The sequence below is a fragment of the Protopterus annectens genome, chromosome 17.part0 (assembly GCF_019279795.1).
Source record: "Protopterus annectens isolate FY-2018-M chromosome 17.part0, PAN1.0, whole genome shotgun sequence".
In the NCBI taxonomy this organism is placed as follows: domain Eukaryota; kingdom Metazoa; phylum Chordata; order Ceratodontiformes; family Protopteridae; genus Protopterus; species Protopterus annectens.
Window position 1 is genome coordinate 740714742 of NC_056751.1, and position 22116 is coordinate 740736857.

The 22116-nt window shown below is 38.9% G+C and overlaps 1 protein-coding gene across 2 annotated transcripts in view; it reads left to right on the forward strand.

The window, feature by feature from the left end:
• The first annotated feature begins 476 nt into the window (after positions 1-476).
• LOC122791847 (sodium/potassium-transporting ATPase subunit alpha-2) overlaps positions 477-22116 on the forward strand; it is an 833979-nt gene continuing 812339 nt past the window's right edge. The window contains exon 1 of one of the 2 annotated variants that reach the window (XM_044059821.1): positions 477-830. In XM_044059821.1, coding sequence (XP_043915756.1) covers positions 819-830 — 12 coding nt within the window. In that variant the 5' untranslated portion in view covers positions 477-818. Of the gene's footprint in view, positions 831-1725; positions 1853-22116 lie in introns of those variants that run through there. The other variant, XM_044059822.1, reaches the window with a different exon arrangement.

The following is a 22116-nucleotide window of genomic DNA, read 5'->3' on the forward strand; positions in this document are numbered from 1 at the left end:
CATACAAATTCTGTCCTAGCAGTAAAAGGCAGTCAGATATTAATGTTAGTACATTACTTTTTAGATCTGAGCCATTCTATAAGGAGTATGCTTTTTAAGCATGCAGCTTTTACAAAGCAATAGTATTTAGCATGTAATTTCTGCAATACAGATGTTTACTAGTTTTGCCTGCTAAACGTAGACAACCCCAGTCTTAAGAGCAGTTCTGGGATTCAAAGATACAGCTGTCCTGATGCTCCATGTGGCAGAATAAATGTTCCTGACATCAGATATAACTGAAGTGTCTATGCCTCAGCATCTTAATATGGCATAATAACAAACAAGGTCCTGCAGTACTGTGGATAAGACGTGTAACTCAAGTCAGTGGAATCTAAAACTTGGTTCATTTTGGCATCAGTCGTGGTGGATTTATAAGCACAGTGCCACAGTCACTCAGTAACCTCAAATTCATGGAAAAGTTCCCTTTTAAAGTGGGAAACTTTCTGTACTGAATCTGAGAACAATTTCCATTTTGTGTTTGCTTTCAGTATGCTTCAGTGAGGGACAAAAAAAAAGGAAATATTTGTAACTTGGGTCACATGGGGGGATTCAGTTTCTTCCAAGTCTAATTTCTCATTGGTCCAAAAGGAATGAAGGGGGCATAGGAGGGGCTTCTGTCTTGTAGAGCTGTTTCTTCTTGGAGTCGGGTTTCAAAGAGTGAGTGACAGATATTCAAAAACAGAAAAAAAAAGAAAGAAAAAGAAAAAAAAACTGTTGAAGTGGCCAAATATACTCCGTTTCTTTCAGCACTGTCTTTCTGGGTTTAAAAAGTTTACAAGATGGGGAAAGAGGTAAGTATTATTTTAAGTCAGCTGAAGAAAACCTTTTACACTGTTGAGTAACATTAATTTTCTGTGATGTTTTTTTCTGTTAATTTTCTACAACGAGAAGTGGAAACCCTGCTGTATGCAAAGTGAAGAGGAAAATTTATGATAGAGTGCTCTAAGAAAACGGTGCTGTAGTCCAGCAATTCAATGTGTGAATTTGTTTGATAACATTATTTATGAATATTTGAATCTTAGGATTTTTTTAAGTTTGTTTAAGTTGCCTTTAACCCTAATGCTATTAATAGAAGTTAAGTCTTGTTATTTTGGAAGGAACTTGCCACAAGTCACAGATTACTTTTGATGGGAAACTGTGAAGGGAATGGCTACTAAATCTGCATTTAGAGCTAGCTACAAGCCCACTTACTGCATGTCTGTACACAGGACAGCTGTCTTATGTCCATCTTTTCTTTTCGGTAAATGCTGTCTTTTTAAGGTTTACATTTTAAGATACTGATTTACCACTGACATTATTTATTTTTCTACTTGTATGCCACTCTTTTCTTAAGAGAGGTACTGAATAGAACTGCTTTGACTGTTAACTTTGGCAGGAAACAGACAGAGGTAACTTTTTGGTCACAGAGGACTGTAATCTTGCAGTGCAGGCTGGACACTGTAGAAAGAAGATAAACCTAACTAAAATATTGCCTTGCAAAATAAGAGCGAGAGAGGGGGGTAACCACACACACACACACACACACACACACGTGTGTGTATATGTGCGCACACACACACACACACACACACACACACACACACACACACATATATAGAAGTATAGAGTGTGTGAGAGAGAGAGCGAGACCGGGAGCATACACTTACTACCAGTGTTTTCATGAGATACATAAGGACCATAACAGAAACCTGAGAAGCACGAAGTACTGAAAAGCTACGATTCTCTACTGACGTAAAATAAGAGATCCCACTGAGAGTGAGACAGCAGTAAAATAACAACTGGTACCTAAGCAGACAGGAATCCTGAACAAATGGTACGGAGAGACATTCTGTCCATGGAAAGTTCGAAATCAGTCTGGTTGTCCATATTTTCATCAGTTTATCTTTGTTGTTGCCATCATATATTCTACTTATAAATATGATCACTTTTGTTGCTGTTTGTCCTATTCTGGTTCAGAGTTTTTGTTTTTCTTATAGGTTCCTACTTTTTAATAGTAATTTGTTTGTATATGGTAGTGAAAAGTTAAAGCATGTTTTGCCTCAGTATGATTCAGCAAACATTATGTACAAACTGGTGTAAGAAAGTGTCATTTCTGTACCAGGGCATGATGTAAACAACTTGCCAGTACAGTTAGCACTGGCAACTCACATTACTGAGTGGCTAGGGCAGGTATTTAGCACCTTAAGTGGTGAGTTGTGGAGTGTATGTGGGCAGATTTTTGTCTGAGAAATGGTTGGAGTTGTGGTTCTTGTTGTAGGTTTGGGGGCAGTCAGGATGATCCTCTGAATTGGGTAAATTTAAGTGTGATATGGGGAAATATATTCTAAAGATGAAATTGCTGAATCCAGGGTAATTCTCTTTTCTCTGAGATACAATGATCTCCGAGTCAGCATATTTGGGTGCTGAGGATATAGAAGGTGAGAGGCTCACATTCGAAAGAGGCACAGGGAGTTTGCTTCAGCAAAAAAAATCTTTTAATGTATAATCAAGACTTTTGCAGTTTGCTGTTACTTCTGAGTAACACTTATTTTCTTAGTTCTAGGATTCACACTATCAAATCTTGAACTTCTGATGTGGCACCTGGGATCTAGCCAAGGCGAGAAGGAAGACAGAGGCAGGCTGGAGTGTCAGTTTAACCATAGTTCTAGAGGATGCTGGAGACAGCTGGAGTGACTTTCTGGTTGTTGAAGTACTATGCCAATGTTATGTGTAGAAGTGTAACATGGGGCTGTTCATTATGATGGCATATTTTGGAAGATTTTGCTGTAATGTGGGGGGACATTATTATTTAAGGACATGCATAGGTGGAAATAGTTGAGATTTGGTGATAATATTTGGAGTATGTGTAGAAACTAACTGCTATGATGTTGGGGATGTCCTTGTGTATGACCACGGCATGTCCATCAACCCAGATTTGATGGACATGCTCCACCTAAAGAAAGCCACACGCTCTAGGGATCTAAACCTCACCACAATAAATGGGACGTGCTGGAGGGAGAGATTCCTGTCCCAGAGACTTCCCATGCTCTGGAACAAGATTCCAATCTACATTAGGCAGAGCTCCTCGCTAACACTCTTCAAGAGAAACCTTGACGAGTGGATAGGAAACAGAAAGTTTACCCCGGGGATCACTTCAGTGGCTCTGCTGGACAAAGGCACAGGGAACTAATCTAAGGGGGCGGCGAAAGCCAACACATTCTGGCTAGGCTTATAAATGCCTTCGGGCAGATAGCCTAGTACCTACCTATGAACCTATGTATAGAAATGAACTGATGTAGGGTGAGGGATGTTCTTCTGTGAGAGCAATATCTGGCAGTTAAGAAGTGTATATTTTTAATGACAGATAATAACCTTGTGACATCCTTAATCTGCTTAATCTGTACCCATTTGGCAAGTTAGAGATCTTTTCTAATCAGTTGATTATTTATTCCGCCCTCATGAATGCCAATTTATCTTTAATCCATGCATTCCAGAGTTTTATTACTGATCTTGAATAAACTGCCGCTTTAGGTAGGCTGCTCCAGTGACTGCATTCTATTCTGTATTTAATTTATTTATAAACTCATTATATAGAACTGCTTTCTTTCAGGAGCAACGGGAATCATTGTATAGTTAAATGACTTACTCAGAGTTATACAGTAGGAATCTGGAGAGTGCGGGAATCAGACTCCTGACTTCAGACTGAAGCTTTTCAGCAGCTCATGGCCTCAGTCCTCTGCATTAGTCTACCAGACAAATCATCTGCCACATTTTTTGTAAAAATACTCCCGCATTGTTAAACTGTACCTTCTTTTTATTATTTATCTTGTTTTTGGAAGAAGCCAACAACTTGAATGATACCCCAGAGGTACTTGAATGTTTTGGTCATAATCCATGTTTACATTATTTCTTCAGCACTAAGCATAATATGCTGTTGTAATCTGATTTTGTAGATATTTTCACTAATTTGTTGCTGTGCACCGAAATGCCTCAATGAAGTTTGCAACCATAGACGAGGGAGGTCTCCAGAATTGCTCACAGTACCCCAAAGTGGCTCATGTATGATGATGTCTGTTGAGTATATGCAATTATTCTGCCAGTATTACGTGTTACTCCCTCATGTTATCTGTCTGTCTCCCCTTCCTTATTTTTCATTACCTCTCCTTCATCTCTTCCTCCTCTCATGCACTTTCTGGAGCACTTCAGGGAACATTTTATTCTGTGAAAGGATTATGAAAAACACCTAAAAGCTAAATGTGCAGACTCCAAAGGGACCTGTTGCAGTTCACCTTGGAATTCTTAGAGAGCTAAGTATAGAAGTAATAATACTAGTAATTAGCATTTTTAACAAGAATGGAAGAAAGCTAATAAGTCTGAATACAGGAGAAAGCAGATGTAATTCCACTTTATAGACATATGATATGCTGTAAAAGAGAACTGTGTGCAAACTAAGAATCTCTTTAAATGAGTCTGTAGTTCTGTAGAGCACAGCTACTGTAATATTTAGATTCTCTTATGTGAGAGTGTTTTTAAAGTGGTGTAATATGCAGGATTGGCTTATGAGAGGATGGGTCTAGAAGTGAACTACCATAATGAAAGTTTATTTATGTGAGAAGGTCTATAAAAGGTAACTGCTCTGATGTGGGAGGTTCCCTTATATGAGGTGTCTAGAACTACTGCAATGCACACGGTTCCGCTCTGTGAGTATTTATAGAATGTACCTCTCAACTGTCCAGATTTTCAGAGAAGATCCAGATTTTTGTCTCATATTTCTGGTCTGTTCCTAATACAATTTGTGTTTTTCTGGTAAATCAATGAGGATTGAAGTGAATAAATCTTAACATACATTTGAGTTTCAGATTTCATATCTTTCAGAAAAAAACATACTGAAACAAAAACCTGTTATTCAAGTAACTTTCTACTTTTTATAAGAGCAATATTTAAAATATGTCACTATTTTGGGCCTCTGTCCCCCCATTATTTTAGGCTTTGTCCAGAATACTTCTGCTAAGAAGTTGAGAAGTATGATTATTGCTTACAGAAGTGAAGTGCTGTAGTCTAGGGCTGTTTTTTTCTAATAACATATGTAGAAGGAAGTGACTGAAATGTGGAAAAAGCCGTGTGTGAGAATGTATAAGTAAATTGCTGCAATGTAGCATTTCTCTTGTTTAAGAAAGTATGTAGATGGGAACTGCTATAATATGGGTGATACAATGTCTGAAGGTGGGTGGAGAATGGAATGTCTTTAATACGAAGGAAGTCCCTGAGTGATGACATGTCTAGTGGGGAAGTACTGCAATATGATATGGCTGCACTTGTGTGTGGACGCACTTATGGAAGGGCATTCATTTGTATGAGACTGTATATACAATTTAATTGTTTTAATATAAGGGAAGCCCTTGTGTGAGAATATATGTAGATGAGAACTGGGTAATGGCATGGGTAATGCCCCTGTGTGATTATCCTCCAAAAAAAGGAAGCCAATCTGGTGGTCCCCTGCCATAAACAAACTGTACAACAGAAAGAAGAAACTGTTGCAAAAGAGAGTAAAATCCCATGAGTGGAGGAGCTCCCTGGTCAGCCTCAGTAAGAAGCTGAGATCCCTTATAAGATCCTCCAAAGCTAGCTACGAAAACAAAATTGCCACTAATTCTAAGGACAACCACAAAGCATTCTATAGCTATGTCAAGAATCTTGATGGCAACACCCAGATCTGCGCTGAGTTACATCACAAAGGCACGAAAATTACAGAACCAACTGATATTGCCATCATCCTGGCAGATAGGTTCAGTGCTAACTTTACCCCCCCTCACACCCTAAAGGGCCAATATCTATACAGGAAGAATGCAGAGTCCCTGTAATCACAACTACGCAGGTAAAAGCTGCACTCTCTAAAGCCAAAAACACAGCATTCATGGGACCGGACAACATCCCAGGCTGCGTTTTACACGAACTTCAGAATGAACTGGCTCCTCACTCAAGCACCATGTTCAATAACAGCCTCACATTAGGCTTTGTGCCCACTGAATGGCGTACAGCAACAGTTATCCCACTCCACAAAGGGGAAGCCACCACTCATCCCGGGAACTATCGAACTATTAGCCTGATGAGCCTGGTCTGCAAGGCCATGGAACGTATCATCATGGAACTCATAAACAAAGACATTGGTAACCTCCAAACTCTGGATCCCACCCAGTTCGGGTTTGTGAAAGGCAGATCATGCCTCCTGAACCTGATTGACTTCTTTGAGGCAGTCACCAAAGCCGTAGATGAGAGTAAGGTGGTTCACACAACCTATCTTGACCTCGCCAAGGCTTTCAACACCATCCCCCATTCTGGAATTATAGCTAAACTCACTAAACTAGGTATAAATCCCCACATCACAAGATGGGTTGCCAACTGGCTCACTGACAGAACCCACACTGTAAAAGTTGCAGACTCCAAATCTGGCCTCAAAGCAGTGACAAGTGGAGTACCACAGGGTTCTGTCCTGGGGCCTCTCCTATTTGGTATCTACTTCTCTGAAGTACAGGCTGACACAGAAGGCCTCTGGCTAACGAAGTTTGCAGATGACTGCAAACTAGGAACCATAGTCAAGTCCCCAAATGATGTGGACATCCTAGAGAAGGGCCTCGTTGATACAGATGCCTGGTGTCAGAGCCATGGCTTCAAGCTCAATGCCAAAAAGTGCAGTGTCATCCCCTTTGGTAAAAACTCTGTACCCATGAACTACCACATAGGCAGCAATCTACTTAACACCGAATGTGTGATAAGAGACTTTGGGACCCAGGTGGACAGTAGTCTGTCCTTTGATAGTCACATTGTCACAGTAGTCAGAAGTCCTTCTACGTGGCACACCTCATCATAAAAGGTTCTCATCAAGGAAAAAAGAGGTCATTGTTCCCCTCTACTCGACACTCATTAGACCCATTATAGAGTACAACTCCCCTTTTAGAATGTACCTCACAAGACATCTGCAGCAGCTGGAAAGGCCACAGAAGTACCTCACAAAGAGGATTACTGGCTTCAAACAAATGCCCTACACTGACCGCCTCAAAAAACTCCAGCTTTACTCCATAGCATATCGCCTACTCCGAGGTGATCTCTGCTTAACATATAAAGCTATGTCAAACCCAGAGCTGTTGGACATGCTACACCTAAAGAAATCCCAATCCCTCCGAGCTACACGCTCTAGGGACCTAAACCTTGTCACCACAATAAACAAGACATGCTGGAGGGATAGATTCCTGTCCCAGAGACTTCCCAGACTCTGGAACAGGCTACCCATCTATGTCAAGCAAAGTTCTTCATTAGCACTCTTCAAGAACAATCTTGATGAGTGGATGGGAATTAGGAAATACACCCCGGGAATCACTTCTGTGTCTCTGCTCGATAGGGACGCAGGAAAATAACTTTCGTGGGTGGCGTAAGCCAGGGAACCTTGTTGGCTAGGCTTACATAGGCCCTTGGGCCGATAGCCTAGTACCTACCTATGAACTTATGTATATAGAGGAGAGCTACTCTGTTATGATAGAATGCTGTTTTTTGGGTTAAAATTCACAGATAGTAAGCTATTGGTTTCAGATGTTAACTATTGGTTTTAAATGTTATTCAAAAATAGCTTAAAGATTCAGTAACAGTTTCAGAAAAACTTGGAAGCATATTTTAGCTGGGCATAGTTCAGTTTTGTTTGTTATATATTCTGTTTATTTCTTTAGTCAGTATTAACCTGGTGCACAGCAGCATAAGTACATTTGGTTGTTTTTATCATAATTGGCTTTTCATATATCAGAATCAATACCTTACTTAAAGCTTTACCTCATACACATCTAGTGTGACATCAGAATCTGTTGCTGTGGTAATAAAGTTCTTGTCACAAACCCTGCGTTATGAATTCTGGCAAGACGATGGCAAGAAAGTTACAAATCATCAATTGCTTTAAGATATGTTCCATCAGGAATGAATAACTAGGAGAAGGAATGCATTTCTTAAACATAAATTTAAGTTGATATTCTATGTGGAGTCTGAATGTCCTCCCTGTGGTCGAGTGGCTTTCGAAAGACATGCGTAAATGGGCGTGCCTTCGTTGAAGGCTGGGCATCGAGCTGGCACCTCGGCACCATAAAAGTCTACTGTCAATCATTAGCGGACCGGAGTTCCGCTGTCGCGACCCCTAACCGGGAAAAGCCGAAAAGACAAACAACATTGTCTTTGTGTTGTGTGAGTTCATTTTGACCGACGTACTGTGCCAAACAGTTAATGGGTATAGCTCTTTGTATCATTCATTATGTTAAGAGTTGTACCTCATCAATGTGGTTGCATTTTGTCAGTAATGTTTAAATCTCTATAAACTATGTTTTCTCATTCATCATTGACAGTATGTTTTTTGGTGCTGTTCCTGATGCACATTCTGTTTGTTTTGTGATTAAGGTTTTCTTTATGTTGGCTTGTTATAGCTATTTTGTTTCTTGTCTATTGATCTGTACCATATGGCAAAATGGTTTAATTTTCTACAGCAGAGAGTCTTTTTAGCCTGTCTTAGACAAATTGTTTTGTGAGGAAAACCCCCCTCCACAATGTCAAGCTGTGGAATTTTTGTTTTTTTTTCTGTTTTTTTTGTTTCTTATACTAGTTCAGGCCATTCTAGCTTTAATACACTGGAGCTGTTTATAGTTACAATAACATTAATTTTTATTTTCTATATCTTCGGTTGAAATTTCTGTCCGACGTAATTTCAACCAAGGGAATATTAGCCTTTGTTTCATATACAGAACAAAATGCTTATTTACAAAATGTTATGGGGCCGGATTCAATAAAGCCTACACTAAGCGTACACGATATGTATTCAATAAAATTCTTATCACATTTTTGGCTGTCTAGTCACTCAGAAAGATTACACTAAGTGTACATGTAGTCTACACTTTGTGGTAACCTGTATGAATACACGTCAATATTTAAAACTGCAAGAATATCAGCAGGAAAACCAAAATTAGAAGGAAGAAGGTGTGAGTTATGTCTGTGCTGTCTGTTCACTCAGAACAGTGTACACTTAGTGCAGGCTTTATTGAATCTGGCTCATGAAGTCTGTTAACATTCAGATAAATACTGTAGATAAGACAGTCTGATAAAGATGTGGAGTGGGTTGTGAGAGGTATGGAAATAAAATATAAGATGTGACAAAATGGTCTTTAAGATAATACGTTGATATCACTAAAGCCCCAGACTGCTAATGTAGTAGACAGACTCTAATAACACCATTATTACTTATTTTTCCCTGTACATCGCAGTAGATCAGAATGCTTACTACAACGTGTTGATGGCATTGCTTTCAAAGCTAGGATCCACTCCAAATTATTTTCTGTATCACTAAACTCATCTTTATGACTCCTTCTGTGGACCATTCAGGAAGCTGCCACTGTTCTTCTCTGCTCTTTTGTATTAGGTGGGTTAAAGGAAGCTCTGATACAAATTTAGTTATGAAATATTGAAGAACAACACATTTTCATTGAAGTGTTTTAACACAAGATTATCATTTTAGGTTCTTGTCCAAAACTGTAGCCCAAATTCATACATTATTTACCTTTGGTGTATAATGTCATTGTTTCAGCTTGGATTCTGGACAAATATGTGTTACATGCTGAAAGAGACTTTCTGTGGTTAAAAGTCATATAAATGCTGTTGTGTCCTTATGCACAAGGAACTATTATGACAACGTTGGTATAATAAAGTAACAAAATACTGGCTCTGTGTTTGTTTTTCTTATTAATCCATAGTTCTTTGGACCTACTTGTTTTTCAGCAGTTGTCCTATAAATACAAAATTAAGCACCAGGAAGTACAATTTACAAAAAATCAGAGAAGTTTGCAAGTTAATTTACACTCTACAGACAAATGATCTAAACAGATTGACTAGCTCTGGCTTAATGATGCATTAGGAACTCCAAATACTATTAAAAGTATCTTTATTGTGCTTTGGATCTGGTTTAAGGAAATATGTTTTCTGATAAGGTGGTTCCAGGTATTGTTAAGTAGTTTTTGCAAAGAAATTATATTTATAGTTGCCTGTGAATTGTTTGACCGTTGTAACACCTCTAAATTTTCTCACTTGTTTATTTATCATTCATTGCACTTATTAATGAGGTAAATATACTCTACCTTGTACTTTAAGTTCAGATGTATTATTATGTTTGTAAAATAGGAGACTGCATTGTGTTGTTTTAATTGTTTGGAAGATTCTAGTGACTGTTCAGTTACTGCAAACTAAGTATATGGGTGTTGGTCAGTGTCTTCATGTACGAATAATCATCTCAAGTGTTATCAAAAAGGACTTTACAAAAAGTGATGGGAAAGGGCCATTTCAGTCAGAACAGCACAATTAGCATACGCATTTAATTTCTTCTATGGTACAGCAGTTTCTGGGCTATTTATTTTTAAGTGGGTGGGTGTAAGAGTGTTGACTGACAGCCATTTTGCAGACACTCATTTTCATGATGCCAAACAGATTAAAAAAATGCAGAAGACAGAGTTCTTTGCGTGAACTTGCTGTGGCTATTAGGAATATTAGTTTTCCTGACGTATTGAATTTGCACTAAGAATAATAAAGTCTGGAAGTGCAGAAGGTAGTGTCCCTACTTAGGGTCAGGGAGTGGGACTTACCTCTCAACTTAGGGTCAGGGAGTGGGACTTACCTCTCAACTTAGGGTCAGGGAGTGGGACTTACCTCTCAACTTAGGGTCAGGGAGTGGGACTTACCTCTCAACTTAGGGTCAGGGAGTGGGACTTACCTCTCAACTTAGGGTCAGGGAGTGGGACTTACCTCTCAACTTAGGGTCAGGGAGTGGGACTTACCTCCCTACTTAGGGTCAGGGAGTGGGACTTACCTCTCAACTTAGGGTCAGGGAGTGGGACTTACCTCCCTACTTAGGGTCAGGGAGTGGGACTTACCTCTCAACTTAGGGTCAGGGAGTGGGACTTACCTCTCAAAAAAGAAAAAAAATGTGTTATTTTGGTTTGTTGATGTCCAACTGCATAAACAAATTGGGTGTCAGTAACCATTTTGTCAGTCACTAGCCATGTCTGTTTTTGGATACCCAACATTAGAATGACCACCAAACCTCTTCTTTGCTAAGTTTTCAGTCATTCATCCCTTCCAGGAATTAAAAGCGTACTAGTCCCTTCATTCCCCTGAGAGTTGAGAGGTAAGTGCTGGGAGTCCCTTCATTCCCCTGAGAGTTGAGAGGTAAGTGCTGGGAGTCCCTTCATTCCCCTGAGAGTCGAAAGGTAAGTGTTGGGAGTCCCTTCATTCCCCTGAGAGTCAAAAGGTAAGTGCTGGGAGTCCCTTCATTCACCTGAGAGTTGAGAGGTAAGTGCTGGGAGTCCCTTCATTCCCCTGAGAGTCGAAAGGTAAGTGTTGGGAGTCCCTTCATTCCCCTGAGAGTCGAAAGGTAAGTGCTGGGAGTCCCTTCATTCACCTGAGAGTTGAGAGGTAAGTGCTGGGAGTCCCTTTATTCCCCTGAGAGTCGAAAGGTAAGTGTTGGGAGTCCCTTCATTCCCCTGAGAGTTGAGAGGTAAGTGCTGGGAGTCCCTTCATTCCCCTGAGAGTCAAAAGGTAAGTGCTGGGAGTCCCTTCATTCCCCTGAGAGTTGAGAGGTAAGTGCTGGGAGTCCCTTCATTCCCCTGAGAGTCGAAAGGTAAGTGCTGGGAGTCCTTTCATTCCCTTGAAAGTTGAGAGGTAAGTGCTGGGAGTCCCTTCATTCCCCTGAAAGTTGAGAGGTAAGTGCTGGGAGTCCCTTCATTCCCCTGAGAGTCGAAAGGTAAGTGCTGGGAGTCCCTTCATTCCCCTGAAAGTTGAGAGGTAAGTGCTGGGAGTCCCTTCATTCCCCTGAGAGTCGAAAGGTAAGTGCTGGGAGTCCATTCATTCCCTTGAAAGTTGAGAGGTAAGTGCTGGGAGTCCCTTCTTTCCCCTGAGAGTTGAGAGGTAAGTGCTGGGAGTCCCTTCATTCCCCTGAGAGTTGAGAGGTAAGTGCTGGGAGTCCCTTCATTCCCCTGAGAGTTGAGAGGTAAGTGCTGGGAGTCCCTTCATTCCCCTGAGAGTTGAGAGGTAAGTGCTGGGAGTCCCTTCATTCCCCTGAGAGTCGAAAGGTAAGTGCTGGGAGTCCCTTCTTTCCCCCGAGAGTCGAAAGGTAAGTGCTGGGAGTTAAGATTTCAGTCACAGCACGTTAGGTTATTTTGGTTTTATGAAACTAGCTCTCCGACATTCATGAGTGGCCTCCACTAATGCTTGCCACAATATACTGTGTATATATATATATATATATATATATATATATATATATATATATATATATATATATATATATATATATATATATATATATGTGTGTGTGTGTGTGTGTGTGTGTGTGCACATGCTCTCCTATACCTGCCTACTGCCTGGTATGTGGTGGACCCCTGTGGACATCCTGCAAGCTCTCCCAACTGTCTCCCTGATGTGGATGAGATGATAAGTGCCAGTCGTGTTCCATCTCCTTAACACAAACTCCGACAATGCCCTGGCCACTAGGTGAATTTCAGTCACGTGTGCAAAACTCAGGACTTTGTTCCTCTTTGCTAATAGAGCAGACAAGTCATGTTTTAAGTTAGGAGGTGTGCCCACCAAAATAGCCTTAACAGCCTCTCACCAAAATAATGCTTCTTTTGAGAAAGTACTACTTTTTTAGAATCCCTTTGAATGAAGTTTAAGTCAGTAGCATATGCTTCAGACAATGCCCTACTCCTGACAAAGAGGACATCTTGTCTTGTATTATGTCTGAAACATAGATGAGTTTATGTATATAAATTTGTGAAAAAAGGAATGCATTTTGTTGCATTCATGTTGGGTCACAATTAATGACAGAGCCAACGAGTGTGTGTCTGTTTCTCAAGATAGGAATCTTACAGTATTTATAAGCAATCAAATTAATGCTACATTAACTTGTAAGGAAGAAATACCTTAAATATGAAATTAACGTAAAATAAGCTGTGCTGCCATATGTGTCAAACATGCTTTTACTTTTTCAAGGGACACAATATGTTAAGTATGCTTTTTCTACAACTTGTGTGTATCAGATCCTATTTAACTGGTTTACTTGTATGACAGCTGTGCATAAAGCGCACTGCAGTTATATAACTTTGATCAAATTCCTACACTCGGTCAAAGTCTGTTTCATTTCTAATGCTACATTTCTTTTTCTTTTTTGACTTTCATTGTTTATGCTTCATTGTTTTCTTTGGTTGTCAGTGTGTAGTGTTGGTATGTTAGCATGTTAGCATTATGTTTCAGCAGCCTGGAGAGATCCTTCATGAAGTAGAATACATATAGAGCACATCTGCCAGTTAACAAAGGAAATACAATACATGCAAAGCATTGCAAAGGTCAGCCATGCTGCCTGACAGCTCTTCTTGTTTTGTGATTCAATCCCTAGCTGGGTACATTTCATGTACAATCTGAATGTCCTTCCTGTGTCAGTGCAGGTTTTTGCCAGGGGTTCCACATCTCATCCTGAAGACATGTCATTAGCTGAACTAATAATCCTCTAAATTTCCTGTAGATGTGTGTGTGTGTGTGTGTGTGTGTGTGTGTGTGTGTGTGTGTGTGTGTGTGTCTGTGTGTCTGTGTGTGTGTGTGTGTGTGTGTGTTTGTCTGTGTGTGTGTGTGTGTGTATACACGTTTACATCCTATGATGGACCAGTATCCAGTTCAGAATTGGCTCTTTACCTTATACTTGTTACTTGCCAGTGCAGGATTTGGTTCCCCCATGACTCTGAATAGGATAAAACATGTATCAAAGGCTAAATAAATGTATGAATGATCATGAAGCAAAGAAAAGATTCAGATACAGAATTGCCGAGAATTTGTAATAAATTTAAGGCTAGCAAAGATGTTACACAAGTATTATAGTTTTTGGGTTATACCAGCTTTCCATTAGAAGGCAATAATGAATTCTAGAAGAAGCCAACATAATAATATTGTAAACTAGAGATTGTGTCTCTCAAATGTTACAAGCATGTGCATTTAATAATATCTATGATAAATGATTGAATGGAGTTGTTGATAACTTCTGCAGTAAGACAGATGACTTCTTGGCTGTAGTGCTGACACATGCAAGATTCACAGACGCAAGTGCTAATCTTTAAGTACTAGTTCTGAGTACCACAAAGGGATATGGGTGGCATATTGAGCTGTGGATCATGAGACACAAAGCAGAGCAGAGCACAGCATTCAATGCACAACAGCCACAAAATGGGAGTAGGGCTGCGGTTGTAGCTGCAAGATAAGACATACAGCATTATAGGTCATGTGCCATGCAAAAACAGGAAAGATTTGAGTATTATAAGAACTGAAGGAGTAAACAGCTCTATGGACTGTGTTCCTGTGATGGGATGGGGTGCATGACAGTCTGCATTTGTCAGAAGATTGTATATAATGTGGTGAAGCTCTCACTGCCTCATAGCTTGTGCACTCTAGACAAGCTACACACCCAGTAACAGTTGTGCAGGTTTACGTATAGTATGTTCATGTTTATCTGCTACCTGTATGTTGCAAAACTTCTGCCATGTGTATACTGCCTTACACGTGGGAGTGGGAGATGGAGCTTCTATTACACTACACACAAGAGTGTGCGCATACAAGAGTGTGCGCATACACACACAGACGAAAACCTCCCCATCCACACATACACACACATACACAGAAAGACCTCCCCTCCACACAGACACACACATGCGCACACACACACACGAAAACCTTCCCTGCACACACATGAAAACCTTCCCTCCACACAGACACACACACACTTTCATTATACTGGTGTGTGTGTGTGTGTGTGTGTGTGTGTGTGTGTGTGTGTGTGTGTAGTGTGCTCATCTGTCCATGTGTGTATGACAAGACAGCTCTATACCATGGGCATGACATGGCTTGACTGGTTTGTGGGAATGGGCACATAACTTGTAAAATACCTGCACAGCATACGACTCATTACCTGTTCCTGTGTACCGCTCCACATTTCTACTTCATTACAGCTTTGTACTCTGTCAGTGACATCTCTGTCCAGACATGTTACACATCTCTGCTGGACTGCTGCTTGAAGTACAACAAACACTTGGTGTAACTGAGAAACGATCACTTGTAACAGTAGCAATAGTTTGTGGATGATTTTTTGCATACTGCTGTGTGTGCATAAGTGTAGATATGGTGGGATGCATCTATACATACATATATATATATATATATATATATATATATAAGCTTTCTGTGCATAAATCTATATATTCTTTACCTTTACATGCATGTGAGGGATGTGTGTGTGTGTGTGTGTGTGTGTGTGTGTGTGTGTGTGTGTGAGAGTGTGTGTGTGTTTATGTATGAGTGTGTCTATGTATATTTGTTGACAAGGTGGCTTGTGCATGGCTCGCTACTGTTGCAGCACTATTTTTTGATAGCTGTGACATACTGGCAGTTAAACATGAGTTCAGTAGCTTTACTGTAATGTGTTTGCACAAGACAGCTCTGATACATTCTATCATTGTCTCTGAATTGTGTAGCACTGTTACTCATACTGAACATTCCATATGAACTGTATACTGCCTGCCTGCACGGTCTTCAGTAAAACATTTCTTTAGAAACTCTAATATGTTGCCATCTGCAAATCATGTGTCAGAATTTTCCAGGCTTTATTCTGTTCACTAGCCATATATAATGCATACCACATTTATGAAATTCATCAGTCATAATTATTTTCTGGATAACAAGATGGCTGTAAAAAGAAACATTTTAATGAAGCTCAATTTAAATTTCACATAGTTGACTTTATACAGTTCATTGTAATTAAATAGTGGTATTTTATTTTATTTTATTTATTTATTTATTTATTTGACATTTGTTTACTGGGAGGGTCTGACTGGGTCAGAAAAAAAACATTTTCAGCAGAGGCCTGGAGGGAAAAGCTTCATTTACAATGATATACAAACTTTGTACAAATAACATAAAAATTATACAGAAACATGGTAATTACATGAGTTTCAAGAACTAATTAAATTGCTATGAGGTATCTGTTAACTAGTCATTTATATTACAATATATACAAGTAAATAATACAGATTGATGAAGTACAGATGGAGAGAGAGATTCATTGTGGTTTGTTCTGGGGAAGATGTTAGCCTGGGTCAGAGCAATGGCACGGCCAGGAGTTAATCATGTATTTCAGTACAGATTTAAAGGCATGTAGTTCTAGCCCAGAAACTTCTTTAAGTTTTCAGCAGGTCTGCTACCAACTTCCTCTCATTCCTTTACTTTGTCACCTGACTTGGTACCTGGGAGCACTGCTGTGGTAAGATGTGTGAGTATCTATGGGGTAATTGTAAAACACAATGTCTTCCATACATTCTGTGCTACAGCCTTGCATTTCAATATTTTCAGTCCAACTTCCTTTCGCTCTCTCTTCACTTTCTGTCTTACCTGTTCAGTTTGTTTCCTTGTTTCTCTCATTTTTTTTCTGATCTGCTGTGCCCTACTTCTGTTCTTTCAGTGACATTTCACAATCCATCTGGCATATTCTCTCATCTACTGCTATCCATATCAACTTTTGTTCTTCCCCTCCACTCAGAGCCATTACAAGTGTGTAAACGCTAGAATATTAAAAGTAGTGCTGAGCGTGCCAACATGGCTTTTTTCAAAGATGTGTAACTGTTACTTTGATGCTATTTTGTCTGCATATTCACTCTTGGTAGTATGCTTAAATGGCTCATATAATATTAACAAATTTTGTTGACTTCTGAGGATATTTTGCTGGTAAAGTTCCAAACATTTAGTGTGTTTTAATTTTCTCAAAGCACTGTAAAAAAAAGTATTTTATGTTGAGTAGTTGCAGTGCACAGAATGCATTGTCAGTGTTTTGTTGTGCTTGTTGTTGTTTGTTGTAAAAGACGGCATACGTACACGTGCTGAACAAGCTACTGATTCATAGTCAGAGGAGTGGAGACATTTGAAATACTTCACTGCCGTATTTCTCCATTTATGGAATTCTCTCTTAGTTCTTTACCCGTAAAAGAGCCTTGCCAAGTCAGGCACTCTAGTCATTCATTCATTCCCCAGTCAAATTCATGGGGAAGCTGGAACCTATATTGGCAGGGAATCCAACCCAGTACATATACATAGCCACTGAATGTGCACTTATGGGTAATTTGGGCAATCACAAATTCACCTAATGGAATATCTTTTGGGATGTGGAGGGAAACCATAGTGGGTGAAAAGCATGATGTTATGGCGCTATCAAGTAGACTCCATCCAGAATGTACCTCAGTTGGGAAATGAACTGGAGAACCATGAGCTTTGAGGTATGCATAATATGAAAAAGTAAATAATATTACTTCATTAGAATCATCAAAAAAGAATACACATCTAGTCCATCGAAGGATGCAATATCTCTCTTGCTTTATTTGGAAAGAGTTAAAACCTGAACTGGTTTCCTTCTGAACCCCACTCTTTACATTCCATTAAATGTCTATATACATTGTACTCCTCTGTCATTTTCTTCATGTCCCTCACTTTTTCTATACTTAGAACTGAGATACTTCTTGAAGTTAAAGCTTTTTCAGAGGCTGAACTTATCACCTAGAATTGTTTCCCATTGTGAGAAACATCTGTAACCACTGCCCTCAAAAGTAGTACCTGACACCAAATCTGGAGGGAAGGGGGTACCACAGTTTCTGCATAGTGTGAAGTGATAGCAAAAAAGTGCATACAAGTCTGTTTTCAATGATTAATCCACATATTAACAACCTGGCTGTGAGAGCATAAAGGAAATGTGCACTGCTGTCCTGAGTATAGGCTTCCAACCTGCACACCCAAACTGAACTGCACACTGCTCACTTTACACAGCTTCACCACTGTCTCTGTGAAGCAATGTCTTCCAGTGCCCATTTATCCAAGGTAACTACCTTTTGCCCAAAGTATTAACTAAACACACACACATGCACACACGAGCTTGCACACCCACTCACACGCACACACACACACACACACACACACACACACACACACACACACACACACACACACACACACACACACACACACACACACACACACACACACACACACACACACACACGTCTGTATGTACTTATACATGCACACAAGCACATACACACACACACACACACACACATGCACACACACACACACACACACACACACACACACACACATGCACACACACATATATCCACATGCACACACATAATTCCCAGGGAAGGTGGCATAATTCTCCAATTCCCTACAGCTTTCTTCCAGACCTGTTAATACTGCTACCACTCTGAGAAAGTCAGAGACTGATAGTCATCTGTTGCTCTTATATCACCAATTAATATCTCTTTTACTGGTATTCAACCAAAGTGGTCTTATAGGTGTGTGCCCTACGGTTTGCTACCCCACAGTGTAAGCAATGGTTACCCTTTTCTCAGTTAAACAACAGTGCATAAATACCCTTATAATCCAAAAATACCAGCCACATTAGTTTAAAAGTAAATTAATTCTACTTAACTCATAAAAAGAATAGAGCAAATGCAGAGTAATGTATATTTAGGTTGTCACACAAGGAAAATGAAAAAAAAGGCAACAAATATAGGATCATGCAGAAAAACCTAACTCCAGATACTCAAGTTCTCTAGCTAGCTTGCTACAAAAATAACATCTCTGAAATAGCTAGCAACACACATCTGTTTTTCTAGAATAATCAAATCCCAGTTGTGTCTTTAAGTTCTTATAGCCATTACATTCCATTGCTCTTTTATCCTTTTTATTAAATTAGATGAAGCATCATCATATATAGAAGATTAGCAGCTCTCCCCATCTTTTGATGTCTGGATAAGCAAAGGTCTCTCATTTTTACAATGATAATGAACACAGGAGGTAAACATGAGAGGATGAGAAAAAAGAATTAAAAAAAAAGAGAGAATACATTGTTTTATTCAACCTGGAATTCTCATAATGGCTTCCTTTAGCCTGGCATTACCAATGGCTTCACACCAATTATGATACAATCTGCTAATAACATATTCTTCAATCCTGTTCTCTAAATAATTTTTTAAAGAAATGGTTATTGTAACTGCTTTATCTGACACTTAGGCATATCCTCAAAGAAGTAGCAGGAAAGAGAGTGGTTGTTAAAGGACCTGTGTATTTTATATCAATGCAGGTATTTAGTGCTTACTAAATGCATACCTCCGTAATAGTCTAATGTTTCTTTGTTAGTCCTTCCATTGACAACTTCTTTTTCCCAGTTTTGCATATGGGATCGGGGTATTACTTCAGCAATGTCAATCATCTAGAGACAAATTAACTGTAATAAGTTTTGAAATGACTGCATCATTTTCTTTGTACAGCCTTAGTGTCTTGGGTGGTAATAGTCATGAAATTAATTCAGTCACTTTCTTGCCAAAGGAACCAGCAAACAAACAAACGCATAGTATTTACATTTCCGAGTAACATTGTTTATTAGGAGTAGGTTGTTTTTTAAGATATAATTTGAGAAACAGTCATCATAATTTGAAGTGATTATAGTACAGTGCAAATCAGTGTAACAGCAGTGTTGGCCTGCAGTAAATGCTAAACAGTCTTTCCTCAGGTAAATAAGTAATATGTGCAGCCTTAAAGTGGTTATTCAAACCATGTTTTTAAAACTGGGAAAGTTATGATAGAATAGCCATGTCATGCCTTTGTGTGTTATTTAAATGACAGAAAAAATATATTTTTTCAGGCCTTAGCATTACAGTTATTAAAATTAATCTTGTTGCTCTGTATTTAGCAGGACGACTCAGTAAAACATAAGAAATTTATGTTTCTGTTGCATGCCAGACACCCCAGCAGACCTTTTAGAAGCCTTTCACAAGATGATACTCAGAGTATTAACTATAACCAGCTTCAAAATCACTGCATCTTAAAGAAAACATATTTAACACTAGCAGCTGTTTTCTAGTTACAGTTTGCTTTGTTAAAGCATTAAGTGTTTTCAACACTTTTGACAGACTTGCTTGTGAGTAGGAATTAGTCAAGTAATTGTGTTGAAAATGTGGGCCTACCTTTTCATCACGGTAATGGGAGTAATGCTTAACTTTTTATTATTGATGATCTGAAGGGTGCTTAGGTTCATTAGCTATTTATGGACTGCAGACTTTAAGAACAGATCTCCAGTACTTTGAATGCAAACCCTGAAATAATTTCAGTCATGTTCTAATGACATAATCATCTTCTTTTAGCCTTACCATGTATTATGGCGTTTAAATAGAGGTAGATTAATGTATATCTCCATGGACTTTTAAAATGTGTGCGACTGACTTGACTTCAGAGTGTAATCACTGAATTCTTGTAAGTGAACCTTGAATTGAAATACTGCCTAACGTTTGTAAATATATTTAAGTAGTGGTTGGTATTTTGTAAATACTTATCACTGAAGAATTTTGAGATGTGGTGCCTTTTGTCTGAGTCATTACTGAAATGGGTCTTTGTAAAAGCTGGTCCATGTACCCAATAAATGCATGCTAATTAAATAGATAAGTAAATACATAAAGCTGTAGCTTGTGATGTCATAGCTTGTTCTCAATATAGCATCATAAAGTTATATGGCCACCCTAAGGTTGAAAGAGTCAAAGCCATGCTTTTTGAATAGGCAGGGAAGATGCATTTAAAACCCTGGAAAATATGTATTCTCTAAAAAGCCACAGTATCCAAGCACATCACATTAAAGAAAACACATGTAGTGGTACAATGTCTTGTAGGTAGTAGCCAGACAGTTGGTACTATATGTTGATGATGTCAGATGGTGCATAAGATTTTGTTAAACCTGCGTAACTCAATGTAGAATAACAGGGCATTCTTTAAATATTTAACAAGTAGCTGGTTTGTGTTAATACGAAGTAGCCATGCAACTGACAGAATATTATATTAAAGCATTACCTTCTGAAGTATCTGCCAGTATAAGAAGGAACAGGAAAGAGCTGGTTGAAGAGTTAAATTCATATTTATGCTATTTCTGTCATTTGATCATTGTTAATCGACAACTGTACAGTATAGAGAGTCAGGAAATGTTAATGGAAAGGACAGCTGGAACAGTAGTGTTGAGGGATAATGCACATAATAATCTAAGAGTGCATGGGGGAAGGCAGGCATGGTGGAGAGGCAGAACGTTAAGATAATTAAAAGGGCAGGCTAGACAGGGTTACTGTCTCCTTCTTCCATCACACTAATATAGTATAGCAAGCAGTGACACCTGAAATGGAGAGATGTAATGTTACGTGGAGAATATGTAGCAAGAGACTGTTTTGTTTGCTGTGCTGCTGTGGTCATGCACCCCCCTGTTACTTCTACTGAGGCCAAATGCTTTGTGTTGTGAACAAAGGGCTTAGTTTGGATTTATTTAAGAGCACTGGAGCTGTAACTGTAATGCTTCACTGCTGTTGTCATCATTCTTTTAGAGACACACCAAATTTAGAAAGCTTTGTAAAGGTATTTTAAAAGAAAACAGAATGGCATTCCTAAAATCATGGTCAGCTGGATTTGTTTAAAGTGATACGTAACATTTCAAATTACTAATGTACTCAGGTTAACTTAATTGTTAAATATCTGCCTTATGGAATATTGCATGCAGTAACTATTTTAGGAATAATCCAAAAAAAAAAAGGCTGTGACAAATCACTATTTACACAACACAGCTAGTTGAAAAACACAATATATACTGAGTAAAAATACTCAAGTGTAAATGTTAAACCCCCAGATCAATGTATTTGATTGATGGCATATATAAGAAAGTACTAAATATGTATTGTTAATGTTTATATTTACACGTTGTTTCTTCTTTTACTTTTTTCAATTCATCTTACTTGATTAGGATGATTTGTAGCATAACGTGGAAGAGTGTATTAATAGTCAGCACATATCTTTTTGGACAAAGTATTTATGGTTATTTAATACCAATCACTTTATTATTTGGTTGCTTAGCAACACACATTGCCCTGGTTTCAGGGCAGTGTTGAGGCTACACAATGTAACTCATGGATGCCATTA